The sequence below is a fragment of the Gopherus evgoodei genome, chromosome 4, assembly GCF_007399415.2.
Source record: "Gopherus evgoodei ecotype Sinaloan lineage chromosome 4, rGopEvg1_v1.p, whole genome shotgun sequence".
Taxonomy (NCBI): Eukaryota; Metazoa; Chordata; order Testudines; family Testudinidae; genus Gopherus; species Gopherus evgoodei.
This window is the reverse complement of record NC_044325.1, coordinates 98,053,706-98,070,918: the sequence shown is the minus strand read 5'-3', so window position 1 is coordinate 98,070,918 and position 17,213 is coordinate 98,053,706. Positions and strand designations below refer to the sequence as shown.

The 17,213-nt window shown below is 39.8% G+C and overlaps 1 protein-coding gene across 1 annotated transcript in view; it reads right to left on the bottom strand.

Moving 5' to 3' along the window:
* SPON1 (spondin 1) overlaps window positions 1–17,213 on the bottom strand; it is a 331,008-nt gene that overhangs the window by 214,826 nt on the left and 98,969 nt on the right. The window contains exon 6 of the mRNA XM_030560301.1: window positions 3,988–4,136. Coding sequence (XP_030416161.1) covers window positions 3,988–4,136 — 149 coding nt within the window. The remainder of the gene's footprint in view (window positions 1–3,987; window positions 4,137–17,213) is intronic.

Here is a 17,213-nt window from a genome sequence, read left to right as displayed (position 1 = left end):
GAGAATTTTCTAATTACTGTATTTGACATGTGCACCATACATGGATTTGGTACTGTAAACCACAGCAGCAATTTGTTGTTTTCAAGTACTGAAAACATTGCTATAAATTTTGCAAGGTGCCATGCAAGAACACTATGCACCAGAGCTGTGCGTAATCAATATTTTTCAAGCCTAACAGCATGAAAAAGTATTATTTCCCAACTCTAACAATACACTCAAAGAAGTATTAAAAAAGCCTAATTAGAGCTGGTCTGAAGATGTTCAGCATTACTCTGTGCCATCTACCCACACACAGAAAATGTACCATTGTCTCCCCTCCTGCTGAACTGCCATGGTACATCATGAGAGACATAGGGCTTGTCTATGCTACCCGCCAGATCAGCAGGCATCGATCCAGCTAGCGGGGATTGATTTATCATGTCTCATATAGATGTGATAAATTGACTGCTGAGCACTCTCCCATAGACTCGGGTACTCCACCAGCACAAGGAGCGCAAGTGGAGTTGATGGGAGGGCATCAGCTGTCAACTTACTGCAGTGAAGACACTGCATTAAGTAGATCTAAGTACTTAGACTTCAGTTACGCTATTCACGTAGTTGAAGTGGCATTACGCTATTCACGTAGTTGAAGTGGCATACTTTAGATCGACCCCATGTGGCAGTGTAGACAGCTTGGCCTACAGAGGCATAAGGCATCCAAACTAAGACTCCTATAAGGAACAGCAGTGGCATTTCCAAATTGAAATCTTTGGTTTTTAGCCCAAAGTTTTTGGTTTATGGGAGTTTGTTTTTTCAAAAATCTGAAATTTTCTGCCAAAAGGCAGGCACTTCTCAAAAGATTTTCTTTAGTTGAAATCCTAGTTTTCCATTGGAAAAAAAAAAGTGTTTCACTGTAGAATTTTTAGCCAGCCCTATCCTTAATCTCTATGTACTATATTTTGGAGTTTAGAGTTATTAGTTAAACTCTAAGTAAATCCCATCTATTCTTTTTTTCCTGTCCCGTGAAAACTTCCCCTGATAATGGCCTTTAACTGCTCATCCAACTCATTTAAACCTGATATTATAAAAATCACTATGTATTGTCATTACCCTTCTTTAAAATACAGTCACATATTTAAGCATTCATGTCACAGACAGACACACACAGGGTATGGGGGACTCTCAAAGTCAAATGTCTATTTCCACAAACCTGTCACTTTCAGATGGTACTATATGGGTGCAGCCCTCTCTACAACAACAAACACCGAGGGCCAATGCACACTAAAAAGTGTGCAGCACTTTCCAGAGAGCCTTTGTGGCCAGAGTGTAACCTGCATGGATTTTATATCTCCCTACACTAGCTGGGGTGAATCTAGCCCTATGGTTGTAAGTGGCACTATTCTCACACTAGTTCTGAACTAATCAACATTAGAGAAAGTCTATTTTGTTTGCACTCTGAGCATTTGAAAGGAGCAGTTTCTAAAAAAGTTCAGATCCCACCCCAGTTTTCGTCTGTACAGATTAGACTAGCTGACCTCACTGCACCAATCAGCTTCCGCTGAAGATGCATGTTTGCAGGATACCTTAGACTGTAAACTTTTCAGGGCAGGGACCATCTCTGTGCTGTATGTTTGGATAGTGCCTTGCACAGGGGGGCTGGGCCCTCTAGTCACTACTGTAATTCAAATAATAAATAGTAATAGAGAGACCTTAGTTACTTGGCTTTTAAATCTCATCAATAAAGGCACCTGAAAGTCTTCAGGAAACACATTAGAAATATTGTATCTCATCCTAATGAGGAAGTTGTTCCTGTTAACATAACTATTTCTAGGTTAGCTAAAGTGTGCGTGAGACCAAGGGAGTTCAATTACTCACTAGTCACCCATTTGATACCAGAAGATGTAGCCACATTTAAATCCATATCAGAAGGGATTCACTCAGGACACATTTTATACAAAATGTGAATCCAACCATAGGGGCTACTCCCGGGGACAAAATTCTGCTGCTGAAACCACAAACAACTCTCAGTGAAGATAATGAGAACCATATGTATATATCAAATGATAGAATTCAGCCCTTAGGGTCAGATATTGCCCTCAGTCTTCACACATGCCTCACTGTCCTAGATGAAACTTCCACAGGTGGCCTGGTGGTGTGTTTTTCTCTCCCTGCCACAATACAGCCTCTCTCCCAGGCTAAGAGGAACCAGCTAGTAACTATAGCTAGTAGGAGCAGCTGCCAAAGCAGGTACCTTTGGACATGGAGGACTTTCTACAGTTTTGACAGGACTTTCCCTTCCAAGTGCTGATTGGCTGTTTGCTCCAACACAGTCCCCCCTTCCTCAGTTCCACTCTGCCCTGTCCTCTTCACTCCCTGGTCTTTTCCTTCCATTTAGCTGATGCTCTCATAACTATACCCATTCCCAAAATAAATAATGACATTTGCTGCCATCATATGTTCTCTCTGATTGTGTGTTCTATCCCTCCCCACCACACTATACGTGTCTTGTCTAGCTAGACTGTAAACTCATCAAGGAAGGAACCATCTGCTACTCTGTGTTTCGACAGTTTCTAGCAACAGGGCCCTGATCTAGGTTTCTCCTTACACAATTCCATAATAAACACAATAAATAATCCAAGGGAATGTTTTACTTGGTTGCTTATTCTAGACCATGTAATAAAATATAAATGGTTTAAAAGCCATTTCAAGAAGTAGACTTCATTACAGATGAAGAAAACTAATATTGATATACAGCTAAAACTCTTCTACCTTTAATGATGCTAGTGGACTGCCTGATCTATCAAGTTTTATTAGTGCAAACTTGCAAAAATGCTACTATTTACAAGTGCTCTTCTGATTTGCTGAAATAGCATTTTTAACTTGAACAGCTTTGAGAAGTTACAAATATTGCACATGCTTTGCCCACCAGAATAAGTTACAAATGGTCATTGTACAAAGTTCCTCTTCTGTCTTGGTGGGTCCTGCACTTACTGGCAGATTTGCACACCTCAGTGATCTTCCCCTCTGGTGGAACCCAGTCTGGGTCAACTCCTCCTGTGTTTGATCAAGAGTTGGGAGGTTTGGGGGGAACCCGGGCCCACTCTCTACTCCGGGTTCCAGCCCAGGGCCCTGTGGATTGCAGCTGTCTGTAGTGCCTCCTGTAACAGCTGCATGACAGCTACAACTCCCTGAGCTACTTCCCCATGGGCTCCTCCAAACACCTTCTTTATCCTCACCACAAGACCTTCCTCCTGGCATCTGATAACGCTTGTACTTCTCAGTCCTCCATCAGCACTCACTCTCAGCTCCTTGCGCATCTTGCTTCCAGCTCATCACATGCCCACCACAAACTGAAGTGAGCTCCCTTTTAAACCCAGGTGCCTTGATTAGCCTGCCTTGATTGGCTGCAGGTGATCTAATCAGCCTGTCTGCCTTAATTGGTTCTACCAGGTTCCTGGTTACCCTAGTGCAGCTTCTGCTCTGGTCACTCAGGGAACAGAAAACTACTTATCCAGTGACCAGTATATTTGCCCTCTACCAGACTCCTGTACCCCACTGGTCTGGGTCTGCCACATCATGAAATACAAAGTGAAAATCAGAAGGGAAAAGAGGCACACGGCATACTGATTGTCTAACTAGAAAAGCCATCTTCAGCATGTTCCTTTTAACAGATTAAAAGTGTCTTCATTGACTAACCCAGTGAAAATTAACTTTATTTTTGTACATCACATTCCACTTTATAGGAGCCTTGCCTATGTCAATAACTTGACAAACAATGTAACTTGTTCTTACTCAGGCAGACCTTCTGGTTAGCTTCATTAATATTTGCCTGTGTAAGAACTGAGGATTGTTGTGTTTTTTTAAAGTACCAGTAGAAGGCCTTCCTAATTTGTCCAGTTCAAAACTAGCCAGTGCAATGACATTGCTGTACATGTCAAATGTCAAGCAATTCAAAGTGAAAGCTAAACTACTTTTAAAGATATTCATAATTATTTTCATTACACTCACCTGTTGTCGAATTTCTTCTTCCATTTTTACTGGAGACCCCAACTCTGCAACTTGTTTAACACCTTCACTAGCATATCCTCCATATTCCCAAAGGACATAGTTCTTGGAGTGAGAACCACCAATGATTGCCGACCAATGATTAGCTCGTCCTTTAAATGACGATAAAAAGAGAATGGGTTAAAAGGGAATAGGCACACTGGCTTTCAGACTGCCTACAGCCCCAATACCGAAGAAGGTGAAGACAGGCCCTGCTACCACTCCCTGGGCCAGGGCATATTATGCCCTCCCCTATTATAGTGAAATTCTGCTTAAATTGTCCAATTCTGCCAAGTGCTGAGAATCTCTTATGAGGCTTAGTGAATGCTTTTGATCTCCATGAAACCCACAGTCCATATCTCCTTAGGGAACAAAAAACACTATTTCACTATAACAGGATACTTGAAAACTCCTAAATATTTAATTAATTTAACAATAAAATATAGAAGTGGAAAAGTGGTCAATGTTCCAGCTGGATAGGCACACACACCCATGCTGGCCAATTGGTATGAGCCTTTAACATTTTCACTTGGTAAACATTTTCACTTGGTAGATGCACCGGTTAGCAATTTTGTAATTAAGCAAAACAAAACCAAATATATTCTCCTTGATTTGTACTTCTTTATGCAGCATAACAGGAGCCATCTCAAGCAGCCCTCTTGTAGCCCAACACAGCCCTGAGGTGTGCTTCCCTCCACTCCCTCTTCTGGTTCTTGTAAGAACTATCTCCCAGGCCAGAATACTTTTAATTAAGATTCCCCACTTTGTGGGGTTTTGCTTATTAAGTCTCTCATGACAAGAGAACCTTTCCCTTCACTCCTCAAGTCCAGTGCTCGTTCCCTTTGATTCAGGGACCCCTCAGCCCTCCTTCTGGGACCGTGCCATACTTTGAACAGATTTCTTCTCCTTGGGTCAGGAGCTCCATGGCCTTATGTCTGGGCTGCTAACTCATACAGGGTCTCTCTCCTCATGTCAGGAGTCCCACGGGCACCATTCTGGGGCCTACACTGCTAATTAAGGCCAGCTTCAGCACTCATTCAGCTTTCAACCCTGTGCTTCTGCTTCCCCTTCACCAAGCCTGAAAGTAGCCAGCAAACAGTGTTAGTCCTTCTCCCTCTTTGTCTCTCAAGAAGCTTCTCTTATCTTCAGGCCTCCAGTGGCTACATTCATTTTCCCTACCTGGGCAGGAAGGCCAAATGAATCACAGGTGGGGCTGGACCCCTTACTCCTTAAAGGGCCAGTCACCCTGTGACTGAGAGCTTAAGTTCCCTCTTAATTTTAACTTTGGAATTTCCACATAAAATATTAGATGATACTCAGAGAAGTTGTGTCTTAAATGACCACACAAGGGATTTAACAAGAATTGTTTGCTCAACAGAGATGGTTTTCTAATAAAGATAGATCAGCTTTGTACTCAGGTTAGTTCTTTAAGATAGGAGGTTGCCTAATGTATGTTTCCTTGCATTATTGCTATTTGCACAGCCCCTATTTTGATCTCTAATGTGAAAATTGCTTAAGAAGCCCCAGTTTCCCCAGATTCATAATGTCAACCATCCTGCCCAGGCACAAGATCTGTTATCTCTTCCTCCATCTACCTCTGCTGTCTTCCTATAGAAAATACTTGCCTTTCTCATCCTTCCTCTTACTCCTGTCCTCTCTCTTACTCCTGTCCTCTCTCTTCCTTCCATTCTACCAGTTTTCAGTACTCAACAATAGCCCATGCCCCCTAACAAACTTTTCTTCTGCTGTGTGTGAGGTCAGGCTGAAGAATATCCCAGACAGGGGTCAGTGGTAGAGCTCGAGGTGCCCTCGTGCTGAGATAAGGCTCACTCCTTTGAGCCCAAGCACCTTCAGTTGAGCAGCTCTAAGGGAAAGTGCTCACTAGCAGAAAAGGGAGCAGTTACCCCTTACAGAGACAGAGGGGGCAGTATTGCTTTATTCTTTCATCCTTACACAGGAAAACACTGAATCAACACAAAAATCAAATTTTCATTGTCAGGAACCTAGGACCACTTGCAAATATGTGCATTGCAGCTGCACACCTAATTTACACATGTAGTTACTCGAACCTGCAAGCACAAATACTATATTAGCAAGTGCACATTGCATTTTAATATCTAATTGGCTTTTGGTTCACATAATTAAAGTAACTGCATATCCAGATTAAGAAAGTGCCACATGCATTTTTGCATATGGTCCCAGCTTCCAAACTGTTTGAAAATTCTGCCTGAAAACTATTTCTGTTGAGCTTCACAGGTCTTGAGTTCAACACATCTACTTCCCACACACGTATCACTTGTGTAACACAGACAGACCCTGGTCATCAGCAAGCGGGACTGAACCTGGGGCCTCTGGGCCTTAGTGCATGAGCCTGTACTGCATGAGCTAAAAGCTTAGCTAAGGCTGTAGAGCAGACTCATTTTACCTCTCTCACTGGTTTCAGTGCCACTAGATGGGCCAGAACACCACACCCAGGAGGTGTGTGGGTTACACTTGCATGTGCACTATCTGTATATATACACACACACATATGGTTATGAAGCATCTATGTGTATAACAAGACTGCTGCTTACTGAGCCTCCTGGCAAAGTGGTGCCTCTGCTTGTTCCCTATCCATTTTTCCTCTCTTCAGGGCCCTTTGAGAACCCACAGAGACTTTCTCTGGTTAACAGTATCCCTGCCTAGGGCTAGTTCAATACCAGAACTAGTTTACAACAGCCCACAGTCCCAAACTAGAGTTCATTAAACAACAACACAAAGAAAAAGTCCATACTTATCTCTGGCATTTTCTCTCACCCCCAAAGCTCTTTTTCTATCACTTATTTAGGACACATATCCAATCCAAAACACAGTCAGGGCTTCTTCTTCACAGAGCTCACTAGGCTTTACCCAAGCTTCCCAGTGCCATAGTTCTGAAAGGGCTTTTTTAGTTTTCTTTTGTTGCTGCAATATCTCCCTCCCCCATTTACCACAACTCCCTATGCATCCTCCATTTGTTCTGAGTGATTCCCCTCAAGTGGGGCTCATTCTATAATCAGGCTTGGCTGAGTCCCAGACTCAGGGCAAGCCACTTTGTAACAGAGATACACTAGTATATTATATATACATAGAGAGAGAGACCTGTATCCTAGAACTGGAAGGAACCCTGAAGGGTCATTGAGTCCCCCCTGCCTTCACTAGCAGGACCAAGTACTGATTTTGTCCCAGATCCCTAAGCGGCACCCTAAAGGACTGAGCTCACAAGCCTGGGTTTAGCAGGCTAATGCTCAAACCACTGAGCTATCCCTCCCCTAGATTAAATCTAGAGGCTGTACCCTCCAAATGTAGACTTTTGGTCATGTTTCTTCTGAAATCTCAGTGAAAATGTGGATAAATATGTAAGAGAATGGCAAAATTAGAGTGGGGGTTAGACATCCAGGTGTAGGGTAAAGAGATAATAGAATTTGCCCCTGAAAACTAAAGCTAAAGAAGAATATCTTGTTAAAGATATTCAGTTGAGGGAAGCAGAGGGAAAAAGGAACAGTCCTTTGAAAGTTTCATAGGAAGTAATTCCACTAGATAACAACTTGGAAGTATTTACTTCTGTTCACTAGGGCCGTCTTATCAGTGGGCCACATATTTTCTCATGCGAAATCATGATAAAGAGGAGCACTTTTATGGCACTCTCAGACTTGTTCTCTCTGTGCTTCTGCACATTTTCATTGTTCAGATAGCACCAGTATTTCAAAGCAGTTTCATCAAAGGGTTCTCTATGTTTACAGAATCATAAGAATGGAACAAAGACGCAAATTTCAATGCACCTGCATTTATCCAGCTTGTTTGTTTTAATTTCTTATAGGTCTAGAGGACCATGGAAGTCCTCCAGAGTCAGGAATGAAGGACAAGGTTATTTCAGGAGTTCTGTTCCAATTTGTTATCTTTGTGAGGAGAGAGAGAGGGAAAATGTAAGACTTGGGACAAAAAATGATAGTGAAGAAGAGGCAAAGGGACTAGATTAATGGGTCAAGAGTTCCAAGATGCTAGACATGGGGGGAGGAGGGAATAGAATGGGCTGGAGGCTGGGAAGTCAGTCAGGAAGGCTGGCTGGAGCAGATGAGGCTCCTGGGGCTAAGGCAGGCTGACTGGCTGAGCTACACTCTAGAGCGGGGAGATGGGAAATACAATGGTAGCAAAGGGAATGACTGGCCAGAAGTTAGGAAAAAGTAAAGCGTGGACTTGGTTGAGCTAGAAGAAGAAACAGCAGCCAGAAGGAGTAAAATCTAAAATTGTTATAATAATAAAATCACTAATCAAGGATGTGAATATAGGGGATATAAGCCCTCTGAACTGGCGGAGTAAATTTTAAAAAGTTATGGAGACATAGAAAGAGGTAGAAAGCTGTAAGGAGGAGATCTATTAATTGAATGCAAAAGCAAGGACCAAGTGGGGAAACTATGAGAGGTTAAAATGTTGGGAAAACTGAAAGTAAGCTGCCAACTGCTTAAGTATCTGATGGAGATAAGAGAAGTTTATAAACGGGGTGCCAATCGAAATGACAGAAGATGAAGTAAAGCATAGCGGATGATAAGCTGCTCATTAGCAAGAGAGAGGAGGGGAAAGAAAGCCATGAACAGCTGTGCTTGTTGCATTTAAAAGAGAAGCTTTTAGGGTAACCGTAGGATACCACATTTTTTAAACCAAACCATATATTCCACCCTTGGTGAGGTGCTACAGATGTCAAATGTTTGGACATGTGACAAATATATGTAAAGGGAAAATCAGATGCAGTAAATCTGGAGGGGAGCACTCCTACAATTTTGTGGAAGGGACAAAATAAAGCAACTGTGGTTCAAGAAAGTACAGTGCAGCGTACAGCGGTTCTATAGCAGCAAAGCAATCAAGAGAGAGACAGAAAACCAAAAATTATAAATAACATAATATGTGTGTAAGCTAATAAGATGCATCTAAGACCAAAAGGGGAAGAGAAAAGGAAACTCAGTAAGGAGAAAGAGATAAACGCACAATAGAATACATCAAAGGATATGAGTGATACAGGGGAAAACAAGAGAAGACATATTATATGTAGACAAAGAGAGGTTTATAGCTTTTATGACTGAGGTAATAAACTGCACATCACAGACAGGGAAAAAGAGAAAATGAAAATTATAGTTAAAGCAGCAGAAAAGTACCTACGTGTCAGCAATTTATCAGTAGAGTGACTCCATGCTTTTTTAAGACAAGGAAATAGTAAAGGATAAATAAAATGGTACTATTTATTCTTGTAATGCACATAGCCTTATCACACATGGACAGGAACGAAATAAAAATATCCACGATAAGGCTACTAAATCTGATAATATTTGCATACAAGAAACAGGTTTAATAGAAAAACTAGATTTCAAAATCCCAGGATATGGCATCTATAGGCAAGATGGAGAAATATGAATTGGGAGTGAGGAAAACCTTTCCTTATAATTAAGAAAAACTTAAATTTATATTGAAATTGAGGTGAAGAAACTGAACATAAAGTAAAACGCTACTGAGATTCCAACACAAAATAAATTTTCATCTTTGAGAACATATAATATATACAAACCCTGTGGAAAACTGGAGATTAGGGATTTGACAGATAATTGAAGATGCAGCATGCCTACATATTTATTATACATGGAGACTTAAACAACCATAACCGAATGTGGGAAAGTGGAAAAAACGGTAAGAATGGTAAATGTCTAGACAATTTATTGATGAAAATAATTTAGTAATAGTGAATGATGGTAAACCCTCTTGGTTTAATGCAGCCAATGGAAATCTCTCCTCTCAAGACCCGGGAATAGTGTCCGGGAGTACAGCAAGCAAATACAGCTGCAAAGTAGATAAAGAAGATAATCACTTCCCTATCCTTACAGAATATCAAGGTAAAGGCAATGTTGAGGTTGGAAGAAGTCCTCTACTTGGAATATTAAAAAAGCAAACCGGGAACATTTTGTAACTTAGTAGTAATATAACTAAGGGAATCATGATGGCAGAAAAGTTATCTTAGGTATATCTATCTGGTCATCCTAAAGGTAGAAAACAAGTACCATGGTGAAATGAGGAGCGTAACAAAAGCAATTAAGGAAAGGACCAAAACATATATGAATAGTGAGGACTTAATGAAATACATCACTACCTCGATATAACGCCACTCGATATAACACGAATTTGGATATAACATGGTAAAGCAGTGCTCGGGGGGAGTGGAGAGGGGTTGTGCACTCTGGTGGATCAAAGCAAGTTAAATATAACATGGTTTCACCTATAACGTGGTAAGATTTTTTGGCTCCCGAGGACAGCATTATATCGAGGTAGAGGTCTATAAGATAAACAAGGGAATTGCACAAAGGGCTATCAAAAAGGCAAAAAAAGAAAGTTGGAGAAAGTACTATGGGAAAATAAATGAAGATGCTAAAACATCACAGGTATATAAGCAGATTAGGACAATGAATGGAATACAAGGTAAGAGCAATTAAACACCACCGTGACAGGCTGAGGGATAAAAAGCTCTTATGAAGAAAAACACAGAACCTCTAGTAGAAATATTCCACAACGTTAATAATGTGAAAATCAGAGAATAGAAATCCACATGAGGAAAAAAAATAGAAGAATCATGAGAACTGAAAGAGGTGAGATGAAGATAAGGATATGATATTAGTTATTAAAATGAACACTTCTATATGCAGGAACTTTAAAAAGCTTTATCTAAGAGCAAAAACTCTGCACCAGGTAAGGATGGCATATGTAACAAAATATTAAAACACTTGGATGAGGGGAATCTGAAAACACTGCTAATGCTGTACAACAGTATATGGGAAAAAAGTGAGCTACCAATGCAGTGGAAACATGTGGTTGTAGTTTCAATGTAGAAACCAGGTTAGCCGCGAGCAAGACCTGATGCATACAGGCCAATTGCCCTTACGTCATGTATGAGTAAAGCCATGCAAAGAATGAGTGAAAGATTAACACCATATCTGGAGAAATGGCTTTATGACAATGTGCAAAGTGGGCTCAGGAGGGGGAGGAGTATAGTTGATCATATAGTAAGAGTGAAGATGGAAGTACAAAAATGTAGGAGAAATAAAGAATATATAGGTTTCCTTTATATTGAAAAATCATAAGATATGTTGTAGAGAGAGGGCTTATTGCATAAAATAGCATCCGTTGGCATGAAAGGAAGAATATGGAGATGAATAAAAGATTTCTTAAGTAAAAGAACTATGCAGGTCAGAATAGGGAAAGCCTACCCTAGCATATGTGCAATCGCAAATGGCACTCGACAGGAGAGTGTCAACAGTCCTATCTTATTAAACATAATGATAAATAAGCTCCTAAAAAGGGTGAGTGCAGGAATAGGCATATCCAAGTTCGCAGGTGATTGTGACATATGGGCTCAAAACAAAAACCAGGGAATAGCTGAGAAGCAAATCAATGAAGCATTTAGGAAAAGCATGGACTGGGGAAACCTGGGGCTTTAAATTTTCAATTCTAAAAACTGAAGGAATGATATTCACTAAAAGGAAAATTAAAAAATATTGTACACTATGTATGGACAGTAAATAGGTATAGTTAAAAGCTACACATTCCTCATTAAATAGCAAGCTAACATGGAAGAATCAAATGGAAAATATTGTAAATAAATGTAAAGGTAAATTCAATATACTTAGAAGGATTTCCAGAGTCACCTAGGGCACTGATATGAAAGCAGTGGTAATGCTTTATAGAACATTAATACCAGTCACTGAGTACTGAGGCCAAATGTTTACTTGAGCATCAAAAAAGAACCTAAGGATGTTAGACGCAACCAAGCCCAGACATTACGCATTGCACATGGTGCCTCCATTACAACCTCTTTCTGAATAATGCAGAGAGCTGCTGGTGACATGCCTGTAGTGTTAAGAACAAAATTACTAGCCTTAACCTTTTGGGCAAAAGTCAACAGGGAGGATGGTCTTTAAACCATGATCTGAGGACTTCAATAACTCAAACATAGGTTAGGGGTTTGTTACAGGAGTGGGTAGGTGAGATTCTGTGGCCTGCATTGTGCAGAAGGTCAGACTAGATGACCATAATGGTCCCTTCTGACCTTAAAGTCTATGAGTCTATGAAACATTAAACAAATATATGAAGAATACTGGGAATTCAGTGGAAAACAAGGGGGGAAAAAACCCAAATACCTATGTTAATAGGATTAAAGTATGGAGAAAGGAATGAAGACAAAAGAAATACGTATAAGAAATAAGCATATATAGCCACAGGAACACACATCATAGGTGGAAAATCATGCCCTCCACCACGATATAAATGAAGGACTATATAATGAAATTAAAAGGGGGAAAGGAGAGTGAAATGTGTTAAATCAATATCTATGTGATAAAATGGGGAAACATTACCAAATATTTATGGATGGGTCTAAAGATAAGAAAACCAGGAGAGTGGAGACAGCATTCTATGTCCCAACACATGGAATAAAGAAATCCATTAGATTATCAAATTTTGTAGCCATTTGATGACCGAGATAGCAGTGATAATGTGGACATACTAGATGTGCAACCTACCTTCACTGTTATCTTGTCATATCCCCTATTGGCAATCAAAAATGGGAATTCAGATAGCAGAAATGATATAATTAATGAAATATTGTTACTAACAACAACACTGGAGCAGATGGGAGTAAACATTGAAGTAGCATGGATCCCAATGCATGCTGGGATAGCAGGAAATGAGGTGACAGACAAAATAGACAAAAACACTGTAAAAGTGAAAAAAAATTGACAGAGATCCTCCTAAGTAAACAGGGATTTAAAAATCTTATTAAAATGAACTGAGAAAGGAGTAACAGGAAGTATGCATAAAAGAAACCAGGAGGAAAAGATTTCATGAAGTCTGCCCTAGAATAAAAGATGGTGATGTACTGAAAGAACCTGAGAGAAAGAGTGAAGTAGCTCTACTTCAAATACTTTCCTGACACTGTGGTTTAAACAGTAATTTGGCCTTAATTAATAAACTCAGAGATGGGCTGTGTGAGACATGTAAGGTCAAAGAAATGGTTAATCATATCCTCTGGCAGTGTGAAGAGTGTAATGTTAATAGGGGGATTTTGTATGACAAACTCAGGCACCTCAAAGTGGCAAAGTTTACACTAAAATACCTGGTTAGAGCATCCAGGAAATGGGGCACCATTAAGAAAGCAATGTTATAATTTTTTTAAAATTCTGGGGAAAAAGAGAGACTAACTATGTGTCATGAAATCCAGCACCTGGAAGTTATAGACTCAGAATGTGAGTCTGTTATGCCATAATATACAAGAAGAAGAAGAAGAAGAAAGCATTTGGGGGGCGATGGGGGAGAGAGAGAAACAATGGTAAGGGAGAAATGGGATGCTGTAGGGGAAATGGGTAACAAATGGGGTACTCAGGAAGATGGACAGAGAATGTGGTGAGGAGGCAGAGAGATTAATGGAAGGAAAGATTATAGTGTATACTGGAAGGGTATATGGGAAAGAGATTGAGGGAATAAGAAATAGAATCTCCCAGCATATTTATTTTGGTCTGCAGGAAGGAAGAGAGCTAAAAACATAGAGTGAAAGCAGAGAGAAGAGTAGAAAGTTAGAGTAAACAAATAGAAGTATGTAATGAAGTAAACAAAAGAAATGCAAATTAAAAGACTTAAAGGTGAAACAGTGAAATCGAAAAAGAAAGGGGGGACGAAAAGGAGTAGAAATAAACAAACACAAGGGAAAATAATCAAAAGACACTAGAAAAAAGAGATTAGAAATAATAGAAAAATAAACAGCAGTTCAAAATTAGGTATTAGAAAAAATACAGAAGAAAATACAATCAACAGAGGAAGCAATTATAACAAAGATCCCCTGAAATCTCAGAAAGCAAGCTATGGAGCCTCTCATGATGGACTTCAGTGACCTTTGCTAGAAACTGTAAATTAGTAAACACAGGCAGCATTACTGAAGGCAATTGACACATCTGAGACTCAACATGGCCACATGATCTTCAGCCATTGCCAGGAGGTGATCTAACAATACTACCAGCATAGTCATACTTTGGCCAAGGCTAAAAGCAAACTTACTGGAATCAGGGAGATCTAAGGACTTCAGAGGCTTCTAGAGCTGATTCCACCACAACTTTCTCAATAATTTACCCTACATGGGAAAATTAATGACAGGGTGATAGCTGGAGAGCCTTCAGGGTCTAGAGATGGTTTCTTGACCCAGGATCTAATAATCATTTTATCAGACTGGTACTTTGTAACTCCAAATGGACACATGGTCAATCTGCTCCAATGATGGTCTCTGAATCCCTCATTTTCCTTTACTAGGGACACATATCTAATTTCACAGGTCATAGCCTGCAGTTCTCCCTGAATCTCCAGTAGCTTAGTGAGTGACATATACTGAAACGCAAGTAGAGATGATTCCACATCTGTTCCCATTAGGCACAAATTTGCTACCATAGAGAAGAATCTCTCAACTCAAGCAAGGCCTCTGTTGAGCAGACCATGCAATCTGGACAGCAATTAATCCCCACCCTTTGATTCATATGCGAGGGCAACGTACTCTATCAGATTCAGATTTAGGGTGGGAGGCTTCTTGCATTTAAAATCAGATTAATACAAAACAGCTACATCACCTCTGTGACATTTATTTGGTTTATGTTGAACTGAATGCCCAACTGGGCCATTACTGAACCTATAGTGTTATCCAACTGTGTTTCTGTCATGCATGAGAACTCAGAGCCCTCATCCTTAATCACACATGAATGGTGATGACATTACAGACATTGACTTTGTATTCAACACTTTCAGTGTGAGCAAGATCATTGATACCCTGCATTCCTGAGAAAATTATCTGGCATGGCCAGTAAGGTTAATATAATAAATTTCACATTAGTGTCTGTGATAAATGAAGGGGGGGGGGGAAGGTAGCTCCCTTTTATGGACAGCCAGCCAGCCAGTATCTATAAAATCTCTCTTAATAGCTGTTCTCTGATTGCTCTACCTGTAAAAGGTTAAACAGTCTCACTGCTATGCATAGGTAAAAGGAAGTGAGTGGGCTACTGGCTGGCTGAATATACATAAAATGGAACTACTCCTCCCTTCATTTATCACTGTGGCCCATGTCTTCCAAGGAGTCTCTTCCCTAAATGCCATGACCTGGTCCAAAAGGCATTAAGCCCCCCAACTCAAGTCCACCCTAAGTCTACTGAGCCATAATATCCCTCAAGCTTCTTACCTATTGAAAGGTATCTATTGAAGGGAAGCAGCTGCCCCAGCTACATACTCAAATGAAGACCTTCAGAGCAGACTGAAAAACACTATGTACCCTAGGCTTCTTGAAAACCCACAAAATTTTCCACACTCTCCACCTCACCTTCATTTCACACCCATGCAAATGGATACCTTATTTCACTCCCCCAATCTGCTCTTATCCTGCTAGTGATTCTCTAAAAAACCGAAGGAAACTCACCTTCTCTGGAATGAACCCCACATTCACAGAAGCCAGAGGTGAATAGACAAATTCCCCATTTCTCACTAGAGTGGCCTCAAAACTCTCAAGAAGGCCAGTGGAATATAGGCAATCTTCTACTGATACACCTCACTATTTATTTGTGTGTTCAGTTCCCCCGTTTACAAGCTGAAATGCAAATTTTTGCACAGACCAATGTGTCTTAGAAATGCACTGACAATTTAGCACCTACCATATACTTGCTAGGTGGAGCAGGTAAAATTATTATTCTTGAATGTTTTCTGTTTTCCATGATATATGGGCACTAGCCAAAAAACCACAAATGATGCCAATTGTCTATAAGCCACTGGATTGCTCTACTCACTAATCATTTTAGCCAGCAAAATGTAAGAAGAAATCTAATACTTCCATTTCAATGAGCCAAATGTAATAAATACAGCATTTGGGTTCCAGAAGTATTTTTATCAAGAGCTGTGATAGCTGGTGAAAATGTGTCTGGTAAGTGTACTTGCTATTTCTCTTGTCTTATATCTATCTAAGTTCACAAGTCTAACAAGACCTTAATTAAAATCTCACAGTCTCTCTGATACTGAAGAAAGCAAAAGCACTTACAAAGTGATCATTTGGGATACTGTTCACGCTTCTAAAAAAAACCCCAATCCCCTCTTTCTAAATTTGCTCATAAAAGGGGAGATTCCCCCCCCCACAACCAATATTGAAACCATACACAAAGAGAAAGATAATATTATCATTCTTTAGCTCTGCTTTTCTTCTGCTTTAGAGTCAGCTGGTGCCATCAGAACAACACACTCAGAACAAGAGTATAATGCAGTGATTTCATCCCGAGCATTGTTGTGTGGATTCATCAGCTCTGTTGGTTCCTACACATAACAATACAATTTGAAATTTAATGGAACACAAGTTCTTCAGCTTCATAGTGTAACTTCAGCTAAATCATCCTTTATTGTGTACCTAACATAGCGAAGTACTTGTGGACTTGGAAAATGATGTTTGCTTGAGTTCAAGGCTTTGTCAAATAGCTTGCTGAAGCTTTTTTTTTTTTATCATAAAAACAATGCTTCTCTGGCATAAATAGTTCTTTGGAGTAAATTAAAGCATATAAAATGGAGCTTTGTATGGAAATTCCTGTGTATTCAGGAAAGAATATACTACACGTTATAATAGTGTCTGGGACTTGGCTAGGTTTTATTTTATTTTTTTAAAGTCACAATTGTATAATCTTTCTCTGCAGTTCTTGTTTGCTAGTCATCAAGAATACAAATGTAAAGAAAGGTCAATGTTAAAGACTTGGAATCTGATAGGAATAAGATAAGAGTTGTCAAATAAATTAGAGGGAAACATGAATGAGAAATATAAGTGTTTGTATCTTGTTTATATATTAGCTATATTGCTGTTGTCAGGGCAAAGGGGAATTTTAGCTTTTTCAGTTTTTAGTTGCCATAGAAAACCAAAAAAACTCCAAAACTCTCAATTTTCTAAATTTGCTCTTGATGAGGGAGATTTTTTCCTACCAACACTGGATCCATACAGCCTGAGAAACAGAATATTCTCCTTCTTTAGCTCCTACTGTAAATGAATAAATGGGAGGTAGTATGGATTTTGAAATAATATTCCCCTTGGGAGATCAATATTAGAAATCTTCTCCAATTAAAATGGTAGGTGATATGTAACA